This window comes from Barbus barbus (genome assembly GCF_936440315.1).
Source record: "Barbus barbus genome assembly, chromosome: 34".
Classification (NCBI taxonomy): domain Eukaryota; kingdom Metazoa; phylum Chordata; class Actinopteri; order Cypriniformes; family Cyprinidae; genus Barbus; species Barbus barbus.
In genome coordinates this window covers 8,959,697-8,979,444 of record NC_136762.1, presented here as the reverse complement: position 1 = coordinate 8,979,444, position 19,748 = coordinate 8,959,697, and the positions used below count along the sequence as shown (strand labels likewise).

Below are 19,748 nucleotides of genomic sequence, written 5' to 3'. Positions count from 1 at the left end.
AACCGCTCGAGCATTTTCTGGTGGGTACACAAAGCACAAGTACTGTCAATATTTATAATTTAATTGCATATTCGCCTGTCACACGTAGCTACATCACACACAAAAAAGTCTACTCTTGAAACATTTGCCGGTTAATTCGCGGTTCTGTTTTAAAATCGCGCAAAGGCTGAATTTGATCCATGCTCGAATTGGCCATTCAACAAACTATGGCCAAACTCAATATATATATATATTTTTTTTCAAATTAGTATAACAAGGATTTAACAATCAAAATCACCTGAAATTTATGGCTTGAATTTATGAATTAAAAATCCTGAAAGAACACAACAGAAAATAATGAATAGGTCTGTTATTCATCTTGTATTCCTCATTGACAACATTTATCGTAGTGAAGATATCAAAGGCCCTTTTTATTGTTTTGAAAACAGAAATCGAACAATACTTGCTATTTATTCGTTATAACTGGTGCTTTCCTTTTCTTGTTAGGCTATGTATTATATTGCATATAACATTTGCATTTGTTGCTTATGTTTTTGTGATGCCTGGAAATCTTGAAATGCACCATGTTTTCCAGTGAGCGGCGCTGCGCCCTAATAAAATCTCCTGTAGATTGGAGAGAAATCTTAAAAGAATTTTGCTGATTTTTTTTCTGTTTCTTTAACGTTAACAACTCTTTTAGCACTTTTAACTAAGAAGAAGAAAATAACTTGTGAAAATATACAGATCTCATGGACTCAAATAATTCTATTTTTGCATATTCTACTGATTTGTTTTATTGCATATAGGGCTATTTCGCTCAAAAATGCATTCTATACGTGGAACCTTGATTTCAGTGTGCCGTTTACAAACTTTCTGGCCGCTTAATATTGTCAGCGAGTCTTTGGCTTTTCGTGCGTCATACCTACTAAAAAGAAAGACCCCCTCGGAGCGTCATTTAGCACTGTTGTGCGTTTCCTATAACAACATCAGCTTACGGATTCAGGTCAACAGGTGAAAACTTTTCGAAAGAATTTCAGGAACATCACAACAGATGCATCCAAAGTAAATATCAGCGCAAGATTGCTAGCAGTCCGATCCTCTTCTTGCAACGCACTCATCTGTGAAACGACGGAGCTCACAGCGAACAGCATGTGAAAAACATCAGACAAGCAGATCCTGGAAACTTTATTGTCATTTGGACAACAGTAGCAGAGGCAGATTATTTCCTATCTGTCGAGACAACCATGGCAAATTATGGTCAGAAAGTTCATTTTGATTTTAATATTTTCAATGTGTTACTTAAGTAATAATTCATTGCTTTGTTTTTTTCCACTGTACGTTTTAATCTAGATGTTAACAGAAGATGGGAAGCATATGAGACCTCTCATAAAAGAGATTTCATCTATAGACCCGTCTCATCTATTCCAACTCTAAGGTGAGATTTTTATTTTTATTGTTTTAAGAAATGTGATGCAAATGTCAGAGGTAGGATTCATCTAACTTTTTACTTGTTTCAAACACAAGGCCAAAAACATATGGCAATATCTATAGAAATTCATACGCACTGGATGATCCAGTGGGAGCAACTGCATACAATGAAGATTTCTCCTGGAAGCCTGTGTCAAAGACTGCTTGCATAAGGTCTGCCACAGCATCAGGAAACCGAAGAAACAATCCACACCCAAGCCAGGTAAATAGCACATTTTTTAATTTTCTTTGTTTGTTGTCTTGTTGATGTATAATTTGAAAGTGTCGGTTCGTACTAATGTTTGTGTGGGTGTGTGTACTGGGACTGTTATGCTTCAAAAAAAATAAAAATAAAATCACACCAATAGCACTAGGGAAAAAAAATAAGTCATACAGACTTGGGAAAATATAAGGGTGAGTAAATGATGGTTATAATGTACCAAACTAATTCTTTCTTTTAACACAAAGGCATTCCTGGTATGGAGGCATTCTGCAGATCAAATGAAATGTTTTAGTGGTAGTTCCCCTCTTCAGCACCCTTTGACTGAGAAGGAAATCCAAAAGGCTCTGAGTGCCCAGTACAGTTCGACTTACAGAACTGACTTTCTTGGATTACCTCAAGGTGAATTTTAGGAATTATTGCACAGACATTTGAATCTTACTTAATATCATGATCTTGTGTTTCCAAAGATCATTGTATGTCAGATTATAATGACTTTTATGTTCTGTCTAAATCACAGGAATTATGAAAAACAATGCAATCTTTACAGCTTTTAACTGCAGCCATGCTGTCCACTACTATACCCAGACTGAAATGAGACACAACTACTGCCCACCCAAACTGAAACTTGAGCTTCTGGGGAACAACTCTCGCTATGGGTGCAATAAGCTGCATGGTGTAGCAGCGAGGGGTATTGGTAAGCTTCCACTAAACTGTTACATTTCTGTTTGTCTGCACTGGAGATGAAAGACCAACTACTTTGCTTCAAACTGATATGACAGCCAACCCGTGCAGTAGCCTAGACACAATGTAAACACAAAGGAGTAGACTGGACATGCAATAATCAGATTTAAAGGAATAGTTCACCCAAAAATGAAAGTTTGCTTAAAATTCACTCACCCTCTGGCTATCCAAGATATAGATGAGTTTGATTCTTCAATGGAACAAATTTGGAGAAATTTAGTATTACATCACTTGCTCACCAATGGATCCTCTGTGGTGAATGAGTGCTGTCAGAATGAAAGTTATTCAGAATTATTCATATATTGCTAACAAAACACTAATATACAAGTATGGCACACAGATTAGAGAAGAATAACACGCTTTCTTTTTACATTTTAGTTCCGACAGTGATTCACAGTCACATCAATAACCAGCAAAACAGCAAACTGGAGACCACCTACAATAAACATTTTGGAGGTAAACATACAAAGGTCTCCTCAATGCTAAAAACAAACCCACCTCAGACATTTCAACAGTTTTGTAAGAAACTGCCTGATAAAAGAGAGAAAGAGTGATTTTGTGTGTTCCGACTAAAATGTTAGAATACTATTAGGTTTATATGCATTAAATTACATTTTATATAGGCCCTAATTATGATTTTTTTCATTCTTTATTTTAAGATTTAAACTAAAACAAGTTAGATTGATAATAGCAAGAGTTATTATATTTTGTTAGAGTATCCTACTATGATCTTGCTTATATAATTCCTAAAGTGTAGCATTTCATTGTGTTAAATATGAATTTTTAACTTGTAGTTTTACCAGAAAAGAAGGATGTGAATACATTGCACATAACCAGCCACTCTGCTGATGGATGTAAGGTGAAGAGGAACAATGGTTTATTGGTGCAAACCCCTTCCACACTGGAGAGGATGTCAGCCTGGCCTGGACCTTTATAACCATGAAAAGCTATATGAATATGTGTGCATTTTTTAAGCTTCTGATTTTCTTCCAAAAGAAAGTACATTGCTACTTTGTTTGAAACGGCCTTTATGCATCTTCGATGGTGTGCTTAATAAAACACTGAAAGTAAACTGATAATTGGCATAAATCATTTTTTACTATATTCAGTTCATTTTTTGGAGATTTGTTCAAGCCTCATTTGGCAAAAACAGATACATAAAATTGTTTATGATTTGTCTCTTGGGAATAATACATCTCCTAAGGCTCTATTGGTTCTGAGAATAGATATTTTAAGTATCTTGGCATTATAAAATAATAGTAAAGACATTAAATATAATGTCAAAGGAGCTACTGATTCGAGACATTCATTTTCCTTCAAAGTAAATACCACAGATATCTCGCTGATTAAGTCTAGATTTACTGAAAAACTAAGACTTGAAGAGTTTAGAAGAAAATCGGTTTATGGTGAACTGACACTTCTGCTGAAACGTTTTTTTTAACATGATCAAATTTGGTATTAAATGTGGCTCTCGGCACCATTATATATGTAGCCACACGACTCTGTTTTGTGTATCAGGTAACCTGAGACTCAGGTGTGCTGTGTCTCTAAGCTCGGGGAGATCTGTACGCAGCCATAGCTCGTGCAGCAAAACAAGAAAACAGCCTCTAAGGAGAACGAAAGCCAAGCCGAGAAAACGAGAGACTCTCTCAGATCTCTCCAGGTATGCCGCTAGGCAGGAAAATTCGGGCTTCATCTGCTGAAGCCCAACTTGAGACCCATAAAAAGCCCAGGTATTCTGCTTTATTCTTTTTTTATTGATCTATATCTTGACAAGACTTCCTGTTCCCACATTTAAGTGTTTAATTTGCTCAGTGCTACTTTGAAACAGCTCCTGATACAGAGACTAATTTGTTCTGCTTCATGACTTTCATCTCAGTATGAGGACTATGTTTCGTACCACATTGGTATTCAGCCATTTTCCAGCTTCTGACCTTGAGTATCACTCCTCCTGTTGTTCATAGTGTTTACTGTTGCCAGGGAATAAGGAAGATGGTTAACTCTGGTGCCATGCTGAAACACGTACTGTACCAGTTTTTGTCCTTGAGGATGAATTCATTTTTGTTTTGACAGACAAATATGAAGATTTTGTTTGACTCTAATTTAACCTGTCTTAACTCACCTTTGGCTTTCACTTTGCAAAATGAAATTTAGGAGGTGTAAAGTTCTCCCTGTGAGAGTAAACTTACTACTTGCCTTTGTTTATTCAGAATAGCACGGCATACAACACCATATATTACCCTGGACCACAAAACCAGTCATAAGGGTCATTTTTTTAAAATTGAGATTTATACATCATCTGAATAAATAGCATAACCATCCATTGATGGTTGGTTTGTTAGGATCGGAGAATATTTGGCTGAGATACAGCTATTTGAAAATCTGGAATCTGTGGGTGCAAAAAAAATCCAAATATTGAGAAAATCCTTTAAAGTTGTCCAAATGAATTTCTTAGCAATGCATATTACTAATCATACATTACATTTTGATATATTTACGATAGGAAATTTACTAAATATCTTCATGGAACATGATCTTTACTTTTTGGCATAAAAGAAAAATCGATAATTCTGATGTATTGTTGGCTATTGCTACAAGTATACCCATTCTACTTATGACTAGTTTTATGGTCCAGGGTCACATATATGGTATCCAAGATGTATTAACTTTTTTTTGTCATAACAGAACAGATGTTTTATTTAATTTCATGATATTAAACTGAATAGAACTCTCATAATCCATACATAAACACAAAATTGTTAAATCATTTTAGTCTGATTATTTACCTGAAAATATTTGATTTATTTGTTATTACTCATGGCCTATTAATTAAGATATAACTTGACTCTTAATATTCTGAAAATAAATGTTTAAATGTGCAGGGTGATATTGTATGTATGTATCATGTTTAATAATAAAGTAACAACAAGTGATATATATATATATATATATATATATATATATATATATATACAGTATATGGAAACTAATACAAAATAAATAATAATTTTAAAAAAAGATACAATATATCCAATGCAACACTCTTATGCAGTAGTTCAACAGAGTTTGGACCAGTGCATGGACAGAAGTGGGGCACAGGGAACAGACAGCAGACTGACAGGGTGCTTTATTCTAGCGGATCTGTCTTCAGTTATTTAGACTCAAGAGAGGAGAGGAGCCAACAGCTTCCCGATTGGCTGGAAAGAGAGCTTTTGAGGCAAGAACCCAGACGACACTCTCTTACCCTGGGAGATGTTGCTAAACTCAGCATGCGACAAAGCTACAGAGCAGATCCTGCCGGCACCCTCTGTGAGCTCAAGGTAAAAGTCAAAGGGTCACGCTTGTGCAGCATCTGCTGCTTGGCTGCATTTCCCAACAATTATATTCCACCTAAATTGAATGGCAACTTGCCCCAGCATTATCTTTCACCAGCCAAGGTATGCAAATTAAATGTTATAATGATATATGAGGAGGTTGGGCAGCTGGACTGAGGTACTCCTGAAATCCATAATACTGCATTTGAAATTAGTCTAATATAATGCTTTTACAGTATATGTTTGAATATTTAATATATTAACTGATATATTTAACCCCGCCCCCTCCTCAACAGACTCCGCCCCTCCTATAATTCTAATCTTGTTGTTTAGCATTTTTTAAACTTGTTGTTCTAACTGACCCGTAAAGAGACCATAGTGCATCAACTTTAGGTATGTTACAAGGTGTACATGTATATTTTAATTTTTGCTCTTGTGTGTCAATATATGTTGTGTGGACAAGCCATTTATTCTTCAAAAAGCAATTTTTATGTCTCAGGTTTTGATGTGGATGTAACCATATTACAACAACTGCCATTTTAGTCAGACTCCTTTCAATCTCCTGTTCTCAGGGTGTCAGTGGATTACTCTTCCTATATCAAACATTCATTAAATGTGCCAAAACCAAATCATGAACTTTAGCCTGAAATGACATTTTGAATCTAGTACAGAATCCATTAATTCATTAGCTGGATGACCTTTGGATGGGCAACCATTGCAGAGTAATCTGTCATGACTACCGATCGGATGAAATTACACAGTAGAGATGCATCATTTATTTCAACAGAGTGCTTGAACTTGCACCCCAGTAAGCAAATCAATTACTTTTTCCTTATCAAGCCCAAAATTGTTTGTGCTGGAGGTAATTTGCCATCTGACTGCACACAGAAATAGGCATGGAAGTTATAATCTGTATTTATCACTGTAGAAGAGCAAGTAACTACAAGAAGGCACACTGCTAACTACATCTTTCAGTAGTGTGACAGTAGCTCAGCTGTTTTTAGTCAATTGAAATGTTCATGTTGCTGTTTAATGCTGTCAGCCTAATTGTTTTTGTGGCAAATGCATTACTTATTATCAATTCCTAGGCCAACCGGGAAGGATCATTTACTTTGGGTTCCCTCTGCAATGTGCTATGGATTTTTAGAAAGACAATTTTTAATTTGTGAGTAAATTGAGGTCTGTGATTATTTGAAGAAAATTTTCAGTCTCAAACATGAATTTTGAAGCAGCTGTTTTAAAAAAGAGAAAAACAAAGACACATTTCGCACTAAAAATGAAATTAACTGAAAATGTAGTCATCCTCAGGCCATCCAAGATGTAGATGAGTTTGTTTCTTCATAAGTACACAGAGAAATGTAGCATTATGTTATTTGCACAGCAATGACTAATTTAATATAATATAGTAATTGTAATATAATTTTACATATAAAAAAAAAACACTATAAAAATCCATTGGAAGTTCAAGAAGAAATACGTTGTGTGTGTGTGTGTGTGTGTGTGTCTTTTACCATCATATAGCCTATCATTTCTTTATTCATGGTGAATGGTTTGAATGGCATGTCATTTTTTGACTTCTTGCAGACAGCAGTCTGATGAAGCAATTGGCTTATGATCCACAACATAATTAAAGGGCACCATGTTGCAACAAAGTCATTTCAATTTCAAGTGAATTCATTAATGTAAGGAGCAGAACATGTGACAGCAGCCTGTCGAAAACCAGCCGCTTTTTAATTTTTTGACATGCTGGAAGGTGCTGTTTGATCATCCAGCAAATGTCAAACAACACTTGTCGATTTATACTATGTTGAATTATTATCCACCATCGATTAACTCTATGATGTTCTTCTCTGTTTATCCTCTCTGTAGTTCTCAAATAGAGTCAATACATGTTCCTTCAAACTCACATATTGTATGATGATTTGAGATTTAATGTATTTTTACTGTCCAATGTAGATTGAGCAGATGGTGTCCATTCATGATCTAAAGCACATTAAACTGGCTTATGATGTAAGTATTCAAAATATTTTGATTACTTGGAAAACTTTACAAAAAGTGTTTTTCTTAATTATGTTCTCTTGTGCAGGAGTTTGCAAAGGCTGGCATCTATATGCTGGATTATGAAGAATTCCAATCTGTTGTGAAAAAATGCCCAGGATTGAAATCCGTTGTAAGTATGATTGCAACCACTGCCTTTCTATGATGAATTATCTTTTTCTCTGTCTGCAAAATACTATACTGAGCGATTTAGATATTCAGTTAGAAAATGTTGCTGAAGTAAATGGATTAATGGAGGCCCAAGGCCTAAAATCTTTATCATATGATACAATCTTTCCTCTCTCACTGTCTTCCCACCCATTTCTCTGGCATAACACTTTTTGAAATGTCACAGAAAGATTCTCAAATTCAGCAACTATTCATGAAGATCGATTACACTGGCGATGGCAGAATCGAGTGGGTATGAATAATTCACTGTTTCCCCTTTAAATCTCAAACTTGCTCTCATTTAATAGATGAAGAGACAATTTGTTAAATGCACAGTTGAGTTTTAGCACTTGCAAAAACTTTGGGCAAGTTTTCAAAATGGTTCTCATTCACTAACATACAGACATATTTGTGTATAAAAACTGCTTAACATTATCAAATAGTAATCATGACTGAAGTTAAGTTCACACTTCAGGTTCAAGTGATTTCTATTTTCCAAGCATGTAACTTGTAATGAATACATACCAGTATTATATTTTTTCTAATATTAATATTAAAAGGTGATATTATTCTATTGATTTTAATTACAAATACGTGCAATTGCATGGTAGTGAATGAGACTCATTTAAAATTCTCAACACACTTCCATACCAAATTCTATTAAAGTCTATTTAAGTTTTCGTCACTTTCTCTTAGCATGAGTTCTGCACATACATCTACCTGGAGAACAAAGAGAAGGAAGAGACCGTGCGTCGCAGTAAGATAGCAGCCTTCATATTACCAGCTATCGTCAAGCCTCTAAACCGCGGGGAGCCCGTTCTGAGAATCCACTTCCCTCCTAATGGCACCGTTGTGACTCTTAGAGAGGATGGGGTTGTTAGTTTCTGGACCCCCAGGCTTTATTTGAAGAACAAGAAGAATGTGTTTGTGGGTTACTTTTATATTCTGTCTGGATCTTTTTTATTAGTTTACTTCACATGTAATGAGATTCTGCATTTTTTTTAATTATACGAATCCCCTATTTTATTTGAATATTTTTCTGCTTCTCTGTGCAGCCTGACAGATCCATTGGTCGAAAACCAAGATGGGCTACTGATTTTGTGCCAATGCCAGAGTATAATAAACTGATAATTGGAACAGGGTAAACTGCTCTTAAATACATTTATTTTCACATAACAGTCTTTATTATGCATTGTAGGTTACATAACCTTCTAAGGAAAATTTTTGCCCGTGGCATGCTAGTTTAAATGAAGTAAATTTGCTGATGCTTTTATGCAAAGCAGCTTACAGTTATTACAGGGACAACTCCCTTGGAGCAGCCTGGGGACTGCTCTGCTAGACAAGTATAACTATGTAACTTTATAGTGATCTTAGGAAAAACTTTCTGATTTTACAACAGCCACATCTGATCTCAGCCTCAGCCAGTCTAAACAGCATTTCTTTTCTCACTTTACAGATCCAGAGAGATTCAGTTTTATGAGCTTTCCACTTTGGAGCCTTGCTGTCAGTTGAGTGTACTAGAAAGTGTGCCTTTAAACCTGGATTACTGGTGAGCAGTGTTTTATCAATGTTATCATATTTGAGTTATTATTTAAAACAAAACAAAAAAACACTTAATTAGCTACACATTTACAATTTAATATGATGGTATATAACATATTACATAAGAATCAAGGTTTGAAATAATAAGGGTATGTTATGTTGGCTCATGCAATTTTTATTTTTTCTAATGAAATATTTAAGAACAACAACACAGAACTTTCTTTGATTATACTTCCATGTTTGCTTTTCTTGTCATTGAAAAATATACTCTTGTTTTGTCAGCTCTACTGGCCCAGATGAATGTATCATTGTGTATGGTGATACTCAAGTAAGTAAACGAATGTAGTCCAGCACATGAATTTCAAATAATACAATGTATTTGTTTAATCACAAAGCTTTTGGCACTCTAGGGCTGTGTGAACATCCTACTAATGAAATCGGTCAGGGAGAAACTGAGGTAAACAAGATTTTTTAATAATACTCATTTTGCGTGTGCAGTTTTGTAAAGCAAAATTACAAGAGCAAATCATGCAGACGTCCTAATTTTCATAATTTAATGAATAAATTAATTAGCAAGCTGATACTGTTCTCTGGAGAGCTGTGCACATAGATTTGTGAACGATAACTGATATGCTAAGAATATTTTATGACCTTGCTTACTGTATATGATACTTACCTTATTTACAGACTAGGCCATAAATTGCATGTTTATTCTATAATTACAGCATAAGGAAAAAACAGACAGGCCTAGAGATGGCCTAGACAGTCGTTTGTGTAGTATTTTTTGATTCATGTTTGTAATGTATTTTTCTGCATTTATACCCTAGATTATGGAAAAGATTGCCGCAGTTTGACAACGTGCCAAACATAAGCATTGACCATGCAGTTCAATCTCCAGAAATAACATTTATCAGATGGAAATTCCACCACGACTGGGTGTCAAAGGTCCAATGTTTATTGTTATTATATTATTATTATTGTTAGTAGTAGTGGTATTTTAATGTCTTCTCTTCTCCTACAATGCACATGAATATACATTGAAATCCACTGTAAAATTTCCACTGAGAGGTGATGGATAATACTGAGATTTTTTTTTTTTATGAATTTGTATTCATCCATTTTCTGCAAAATATGGATCTAAAATGTTGCAGTATTTTATTATCATTTCAGGTGAAATATTTTCAAAGCATACCTGCCATTGTATCCTCATCAATGCATGAAGACTCTGCCCTTGTTATAGGTAACATTTTAAAATGACTGAACTGTTGTTTTTCTTTTTGCAATACAGTGGGATAATGTGATTATTGTCTCATTTAGTAGGGTTATATGTCACCCCAAACTCAAAAAAAGATGAGAAATTATGTTTTTTTTTAAATAAAATTAAGCCTATTTTTAAGGACTATTCAGTTTTTTTTACATTGTAACATTATGACAGTTAAGCACATTCTTTTCCTCGTTGTGATAGTGTTACAGTAATGAGAAGTACAAGCAAAAGAAAACATACAGGCACACTGTGATAATAAGAAAAGGGGTGTTTATATGAATGAAAATAATGTCACAGAGCAAAGAATCTTAATGATCCTAAAAATAGGATTCATTTTATTCATGCAAACATTTTTAACTGTTGATTTTAGGGTGAAATATGACTTCACTCAAGGGTGTGCAGAAAATAGTGTTCCTTGCTTTCTCACTTCTTTCTGAGTGATGTCTGTTTAACATGGCAGGAGGAAGAAAATAGCAACTCTGGCATCTTGCATGCCAGAAGAGAGGTCTGTCAAAACTCTCAATGTAATGAAGCTCCGGTTAAACTCATCTGAATAACACGCTGTGACTCAGAAAGAGGGTAAAAGGGTTCGGAATCTGTCAGCTGTGATCTGTTTGAGTGGATATGTGTGTATGGATGTTTGACAATCTGTTTTTAATTAGGAAGCATTCATCCATCAACCTACATGCAAGAGCAGATGAGAGAGAAGATGGAAGCGTGTGGAGAGGGGAAATCTACAAAAGTTGCACAGAGGGCAACCAGCAATCAAACAATCTTCACCGTTCCTAAAGGAGTCACGACCTTTGACTTCTGTAAGAATCGAAATCTTTTGGTCACAGGTGGAATGGACAAGCTGTTGCGCATGTGGATGCCATACGTCCCTAGGTGTGCCTTATATCCTAATAATATCTTCTTCATAAACTGGTATCTTTCTGATTCCAGTTCTTTTAACCCTCATGTTGTCTTCCAGTTATTTTGACCCGGAGAGGTCAAATAGTTAATGTTAATATTAATGAACCAAAACTTCACATTGCTCACAAAGGGTATAACAAGTCCCCCATTTTTTGTTCCCCTACCTTTTTACACTTCTTGTGTTCCCAGTCAAAAATTATCAGCCAAAAAAATTGCTTGTAAATCTCTCATTATGATCTTTAATCAAAAATCTTTTTGTCAACTTGTTTTCTTTAAATTAGCACATGTTTTGTATTTCTTTTGGAACATGATTGATCATAGGCCTCAATGATCTAAGCTTATGCATCAGGGTTGCCAGGTCTGCGTATCAAAACCAGCCCAATTGTTACTCAAAACTAGCCCAATCACGTTCCGGGGAAAATTGGCTATTAAAATCACTCTAAAATCATGTTCCGCGGGGGGTAAATAGTAGCCTAGTTCCGCAAAGAAAAACGCAGACTTGGCAACACAGTTATTCACCTCAGTTTGTGAGTGACCATTTCCAGAATTACAAGTTGATTGAATTCAAGATTTGGTGATAATGCATAAAGAGAGATTTATAAGCAATATTTTAAAAGCTGGTCATTTTTGACCGGGGTACACCAAATTATGCATTACAAGGGTTAAATATCTTAGACTAATTTTATTCTTCTGGACAACTGCTTTTCTGTTTTTTAAGAGGATATGAAATACACACAGATGATACTGTGTGTTCAAATACTGATGTTCAATGCCAGGCTAGTTATTTACATTTTGAAATGGCAGAAAACCAACTGGGATTTTGAAAGGTCACGCTGCCCCTGTTTCCTACCTCTGTATCGCCTCAGAAGATGGGCACATTTTCTCAGTCTCCACAGACAACACCGCTAAGGTGAGAAATTTACTCATTGCTCAAAAGTCAAATCTGGATTTTTGAACATTTCTTGATCTGAAAAACCCAGGCATTAAACTGAGCTGCAGCGTTTTTCTGGATGTTCATAATCAAAAAAACCAAATGTAGCACCACTGATTATCTATTAACTTGTCTGTTCATTTACTCACCCTCATGTTGTTCTAAACCCGTATGACATTCTTTTATCTACAGTATATATCCTGAACCCAAAAGGGGAATTTCAGAGCATATTTTTATCACTCTTGTCAGTATAATGAAGGTAAATAAGGATGGGGGCTGTCAAGCTCTAAAATCACAAAAAGGACCCATATGAGTCAAGCACAGTATATGCACTGTATTAATTCTACACATATCATTCCTTCATTAGAAAAGTACACTCTTAAAAATAAAGGCCTCTAAGGGTTTTTTCCTTAAGGGATTTTTATGTTTCCAAATAACCTTTTGGTAAACCATTTTATGTAATTAAAAAAACAAAAAACTTTTTTTTCACTATAAAGAAACGTTATTTACTTTTATTATTTTGCAAACAGTGGGCAGGATATTGTTTAAAATTCTCCTTTTATGTTTGACGTTAGAAAGAGGGTCATACGGGTTTGGAACAACATTAAAGTGAGTAAATGATGACAGAGTTTTCTGTGAAATATCCCTTTAATCAGAGAAACAGAGCAGTGCAAAATAAATATGACAATATATTATTTTTGTATGATGATGCTATTATTTTTCTTTTAGATATGGCATATTAAGGATCAGACATGTCTGTTTACTGCCCATCCAAAAGCAAGTCAGATCCAGGGAGAATTATCTACATGCCTCTACTCTTCAGCTGTGAAGGGGCTTTACATTTCCACAGATTCCCTCGCCTTACTATCCCTTCAGACAAAGTATGTTATATAAAAAATGTCTCAAAGCCAGTTTTAGGTATTATTTGGCTGTAAGGTGTAAAGTTATCTGTATTTAGTTAGAATTATCATCACGTCATTCAGCATCAGTTGTCATGCATTTTGCATCCTTTCTCCTTCCATATTCCATCTGTTGTAGACCACAGCCTAAAGGCAATCAGATTGTGTCCCATAAAGAGCCAGTGTTGTGCTGCGGATACAGTGAGGAGTTTAGGCAGGTGGTGAGCTGCTCTGAGGGCTCGGTGAGTGGTTTGGAGAAAAACACAGAGGAAGCAGATGCACTGTTTTTCATATTCATAGGTTGATCTTCTAAAACTGACACAATGTGTTTCAAGGTGATTGAACAATTAGTAAAAAAGTAAATATACACTACCATTGAAAAGTTTGGGGTTTAATGTTTTCTCTCCTGCTCACCAGGGCTGCATTTATTTGATCAAAAATACAGTAAAAATAATGATATTGTTTAAACCTTGCAAGTAGTTCATATGACTTTTGTGATGTATTCCATTTCTTATAAAACCTGTGAGGTGAGGAACAAAATTTATGGGTATGGATTTATTTGACTTTGAACTTAGCAAACTGAATCAGGATATTTTAAGATTTTATTATAAGTAGTCAAGTTTCCTTGAACATTAATTTTTGGTTTGGAAGATAAATAATAATAAACTACAAATGTACACTACATTTATACTGACAACTATTTAAAAACTAGCTGAGCTGTTCGGTATGGAGGACCAAACCTAAATATACAAATAAAAATAATGAAATAATACAAAATAAAGGTAAAAAGAATAAAAATAAAGTTAAAATAAATACAGAAAATAATTAATAAAGGGAAAAAGTAATACAAAAATGTATTTAGGACTAAATTGAATTAAAAATGAATCGTAGTCCTATAATTACATTTATTTATTTTTAATTTATGCAAGTTTGGCCTTCCATAGATTAGGAAAGCAACAGTCCCTCTTGTCTAAAAGTAGTGCTTTAATATATTTACTTGAATTCAGGTTGTCAAAGTCTGGGACGTGGAAACTGGTGCTCAAGTGTTTGAGTATGGATGTGCTCACGGAGAATCTGCAATTACCTGCATGGCATTTGACCCTAGCGGAAGGAGGTTGTTACAGCTAAATAATTTATATGGCATAGCAAAATATTAATTTTACATTCTTTGCTGTATTATTTTGCATTCAGTTTTTATTTTCACCTGCAGGCTAGTGACCGGTGGACGAGACGGCTATCTTAAGATGTGGAACTTCAACAATGGCCAGTGTGTGAAGATACTCAGCAGAGGTCAATAATGCCTCATTGTTCTTAATGTGCATTTGATTGATTTTCTTTGCTCTTGAGTATGACTGATTATTCAGAGTATTGAAGATATTATCTCACACTCTGTTGTGAAGCAAAAAGCCTTGCATTATGTTTTCCCCAGATGGAAGATGTGCTGAGATTTGTGACTGCTCCTATCTGACACTGCACAGGAACGCGTGAGTCTCTGCTGACTGCCAGCCCCATAATCTTCATGGATATTATGCCCCTGATTTTTTTGGCTGATTCGCTCTTTTATTTGTTTTGGAAGATTTGTGATTTCTGTCGGTTGGGGCCGCAGGATTGACATTTACTTGGTGAGTATAAAGTGACCAGCCTGCCTTCCTCACGACCTTATTTTATATCAGCGTAATTCCCCAGATGGCTCTCATAAAATGGTTGACTGCCATGACCCGTTTCTTCCCCCTGGTGCTCTCGCCTTTATTGCTGCTCATTCCATTTCCATATTTCATTTACTTCAGCGTTCCACCCTCCTCAAAAGTGCTGTTTGGTGTGGTTTATTCCTCCATTCCCTTCAGACAGTCCATTCTTCCATCTTTTACAAGAGCTTTTGTTCTCTTTAGAAAAGAGAATCTAAGCTTTGTGGGAAAAATACCCTAAATGCATGATGATGAGACCATTGGAGAATACATATTTCATTTTTATTCAAAATTTCCCCTCCATCTCTTGTCAATTCTGTATTAAGTGTTCAGGGTACCTTGATTTATTCATTTTGTTTCAGTGTTCAAATATTTAATATGAAATATTAAACAGATCTCCTCGCTGTAGCTCTATAAAATGTTACATTTAAGACTTATTCTACTTGTGAATAGATGCAAATGAAAAATTCTTCTACAAATGAAAAATTATATCAGTTCTGTTGCCAACACATTCAAATAATTAAAAGTTTTATTTATTGACATGTCTTATACAATAATAGACCCTTTAACACAGATAAAATCAAGCAATGTGTGATTAGTACTTTAAGATGTCGGTCAGATCGCCCTTACATATCTGAAAGGACCATTCTTGACCAGATTAAGCTACAATATGCGCCAGTTATTTGATTGAATTCAAGAGAATGTGAACAGAACTGATTACTATTAAAACTAAACATATGCTGTTTATTTTTTGGTGCTTTTGACAGGACTCCAAAGAGGAAACTCAGTTCAATCAGAGACCAAAACCTTCCTGGCAGGATGATGTGGTATTAGCATCTTCTACAACATACAGTTCATTTATGTCTATATGCATGTAGTTTGAATCCTTTTCAAGTCATTCATGTGTTAAATGTTTGACACACAGAGGAATGGGCACAAAGAAGATATCCTGTGCATTGCTCACTGCACACCGCATCTCCTGGCCACTGGCAGCTACGATGGGGAGATCATTGTATGGAATGTGGTGTCTGGACGCATACAGTGTCGCTTCCAGACCCCTCGGACTCAACAGAGAAGCAGTACTCATTGTATGCCAATATTTCTGTGAATTTTCAGTGAATAATGATTGCAATTCTGCTGATTCTCAATCAAATCTATCGTATGAAAACTTGAAATATAGTACACAAGTCATACAGTCATAATGGACTTCACCCAGTTCAACAAGTTCACACAAAAATGAACTCACCCTCAGTCCATCCAAAATGTAGAGTTTGTGTCTTCATTGGAACAGATTTGGAGAAATTTAGCATTGCATCACTTGCACAATGGGTCTTCTGCAGTGAATGGGTGCCGTCAAAATGAGGGTCCAAACAGCTGATAAAAACATCACAATAATTCACAAGTAATCCATACAACTTCAGTTAACAATTGAGAAGCTGCGTGTTTGTAATAAACAAACTTGTCAAGATATTTTTAACTTCAAACCTTTGCTTCTAGCTAAAATATGAGTCGAACCATAATATTGCTTTCTCCAGTAAAAAAGAAAAAGAAAGTCTTGTCTGAAACAGGAGAGAAATACACAGAGATCAAACACCATTTAAAAGTGAAAACAGTTAATCCTACAGGGGATGGTCAGTTTTCAGTAAATTTTCTTTTTTGGGTGAACTATACCTTTTAAGAGTGAGAAGGCTTTCCGTTTGTGCTTGTGAATGTGTTTTGAGGTGTAAGGACCTTATGTGATGTTTATTTTTTAACTGCATACGATAGTTCGAAACACAGGTGTGCTGAGCCTCATCTTCCTAAAGACACGGGCGTTTGTTCCTGAATTGTCCTCTTCTGCTTGGCTTGTATCCTCAGGGTCTCAAGGTAAACTGGTCATTGTGATGAATAAAATCACAGAAAGAAGAAAATCAGTTCATATATGCAGAGCTTCTGATTTCACTAAACATATTTAATCTCTATCAAAGGTAATGTTAATTTCTGGAGTGTTCTGAATGGTGGGAAGTTCATCACATCTTTTCAGGCTGTAAGTATCATATATTTTAATTCAGAGCCAACCGAATGAGGCAAAGGTTCTAATTAAAGTGGTCTTCTTTTCAAGTCTCAACTTCAGCAGCAGATTGTGAAACTGGCTTTAACGCGGGATGACAGTATGCTTTTTACAGCCGATCATGTCGGCTTCATCTATGTTTACAATGTCAAGCAATACGCCTTGGGACCCGAACAAAACCCTCCTGAAAGTAAGGCCAGTCCTCATTTATTTGCATGACTCAAAGCATGATTTTTAATGTTTATATTGAGCTTTGATGTGGTTTTATTCATTTCTAGAGGTGAACTTCTGGCGTGCGCATATCAGCAACATCACTAGGTTGGTTTAATAAGTGAAAAAACAAACAAAACACCACAAGAACATAACATTTATACTATTATTTTGTTTTAATTTTTTGTTTAATATTTGCTATTTAAACAAAATATATCACATTAACATAATTTATTCATCTCAAGCTTGAAGATATTTGACAAGGACCAGTTTCTGCTTACCTCCTCATTGGACTGCTCAGTTCGGCTGTGGAGTATTCATGGGGAATTTATAGGTACATCTGATAACTTGCATAGATATTTGTCTTTTTACATAAACTATATGGCCAAATGTATGAGCATCACACCAGTATGTGCTTTTTGAAACATGTAATTTTAAAACTATTGGCTTTTAGTAGGGTATGTCCTCATCAACCGAATGATGTTTGTTTCTGAATGAACAGTTGTGGCATGTGCATTCTTTCACCAGTGCGTACCATACAAAATATTGTGTTTATTGCAATACCTAGCTTATTCATTGGTTCAATGATTTGACATTATTCAGTCCCAAGGTGTAAAATCCACACCATTGTGAATTTCGAGTGAGCTAGTTTAAGTTGGACTATCACTACACTATTGACAATAAACAATGGACATTGTAAAAAATACGCAAAGGTTTTTAGATTTTGATGTATCTTCACAAGACATAAGCTGTACGAGTTTATTCACTAAAAACAACCAAGTCATCTGAGTGATTCATTCAAGATTAGAAATGAATGACCATCTAAACTACTCTAAATTCAACAGGTACATTTGGACAAGAAGAAAGTTGGAGCATCAGCACACCATCTTCCTGGAAGCACCCTACTGTTCCCTACGAGATTCTCATAGATCCCTTAAGTATGCCGTCTCATCCTGTACTGGATATAGAAATCAATCTGTCAGATGTCTCGGACTCTGAGAAAACTGAAAACATAAACAGCGAGGTAAGGCATTTGGATGAAGATTTGTGTAGTTGTTTAGTTGGGGCAGTCGTGGCCTAATGGATAGAGCCGGACTTGTAACCCAAAAGTTGCGAGTTCGAGTCTCAGGTCTGGCAGGAATTGTAGGCGGGGGGGAGTGAATAGCCAGCTGAGGTGAGACCCTTGAGCAAGGCACCGAACCCCCAACTGCTTCCCAAGCACCGCAGCATAAATGGCTGCCTACTGCTCTGGGTGCGTGTTTGCTCACTACTCACTGCTGTGTGTGTGCACTTGGATGGTGCCTGGGGATTAGTTGGGGGTTCGGTGCCTTGCTCAAGGATCTCACCTCAGCTGGCTATTCACTCCCCCCACCTACAATTCCTGCCAGACTCGAACTTGTAACCTTTGGGTTACAAGGGTTAAGGGCAGTCGTGGCCTAATGGATAGAGAGTTGGACTTGTAACCTGAAAGTCCGGCAGGGATTGTAGGTGCAGAGTGAATAACCAACACTCTCTCCACCTTCAATACCACGACTGAGACCCTTGAGCAAGTCACCGAACCCCCAACTGCTCCCCGGGCGCTGCAGCATTGGCTGCCCACTGCTCCGGGTGTATGTTCACTACTGTGTGTACACTTGGATGGGTTAAATGCAGAGCACAAATTCCGAGTATGGGTCACCATACGTGACCACACACCGGTTCCCTTTACCCTTTCCCTAAATGCAGAGCACATTTCCTTTCCTTTCCTTGTTTTATATAGCTCTGTTTCCCCCAGTAATGGCTCAGGTGGTGTTACCGAGATGAAAATCTGGCTTCTAAAACACTCCTAATGTGCTCTTAATTGCAGTTGGATATCCTCATTGAGGAGACTGACCCTCCATCAATCCTCAACGATAAAGATATCGAAGATGGAACAAACAACTCCTGGTCTCTGTCTGAGCCTGGCAGGAGGTTCGTATATCATTTCATGAAAACCAAAAAAATTAAAAACACTAAGAGTTCTGATTAAGCAGTAATAAATGGGATATTCTCCATTTTTTTGGATCACAGGCAACGCCTTGCAATACTAAAACACGGCAATAGAATGAGTCTCAAGGACTACAACACTTTGAAGGACTCGGACCTAATCGTTACCCCAACAACATGTAAAAAACCAGATCTTTCCCTCAGAAATATCGATTCATTCGTATCCAACGATGCAGAAGAGTAGTCACTTCAAAGTCAATGAAAGATGAGGACTAGAATGAGGCCAAATAAATGACATAATAGTGATATCAAAGGAGTGGAGAGTTGTTGTTTTTTCCATTTGCAATGAACTCGTGGTTTC

At 36.1% G+C, this 19,748-nt stretch overlaps 2 protein-coding genes across 2 annotated transcripts; both read left to right on the top strand.

The window, feature by feature from the left end:
• The first annotated feature begins 899 nt into the window (after positions 1 to 899).
• On the top strand, positions 900 to 3,487 carry tex26 (testis expressed 26). The gene is made up of 6 exons (XM_079391993.1): positions 900 to 1,414; positions 1,504 to 1,669; positions 1,915 to 2,068; positions 2,187 to 2,363; positions 2,789 to 2,866; positions 3,205 to 3,487. Exons 3-6 carry the CDS (start codon positions 1,948 to 1,950, stop codon positions 3,345 to 3,347), a joined length of 519 nt encoding a protein of 172 aa, XP_079248119.1. The 5' UTR covers positions 900 to 1,414; positions 1,504 to 1,669; positions 1,915 to 1,947; the 3' UTR covers positions 3,348 to 3,487.
• A 2,578-nt stretch (positions 3,488 to 6,065) lies between these two features.
• wdr95 (WD40 repeat domain 95) lies at positions 6,066 to 19,697 on the top strand. Its single transcript, XM_079391548.1, has 29 exons — positions 6,066 to 6,117; positions 7,681 to 7,734; positions 7,811 to 7,894; positions 8,117 to 8,182; positions 8,626 to 8,856; positions 8,985 to 9,070; positions 9,386 to 9,478; positions 9,754 to 9,799; positions 9,882 to 9,928; positions 10,299 to 10,416; positions 10,642 to 10,711; positions 11,398 to 11,620; positions 12,452 to 12,557; positions 13,308 to 13,459; positions 13,617 to 13,719; positions 14,485 to 14,591; positions 14,688 to 14,767; positions 14,907 to 14,961; positions 15,054 to 15,099; positions 15,930 to 15,989; positions 16,088 to 16,250; positions 16,930 to 17,028; positions 17,130 to 17,188; positions 17,264 to 17,402; positions 17,491 to 17,530; positions 17,668 to 17,756; positions 18,268 to 18,446; positions 19,269 to 19,372; positions 19,472 to 19,697. The coding sequence occupies exons 2-29, from the start codon at positions 7,690 to 7,692 to the stop codon at positions 19,629 to 19,631; spliced, it is 2,850 nt and encodes a 949-aa protein (XP_079247674.1). The 5' UTR covers positions 6,066 to 6,117; positions 7,681 to 7,689; the 3' UTR covers positions 19,632 to 19,697.
• The last annotated feature ends 51 nt before the right edge of the window (positions 19,698 to 19,748 follow it).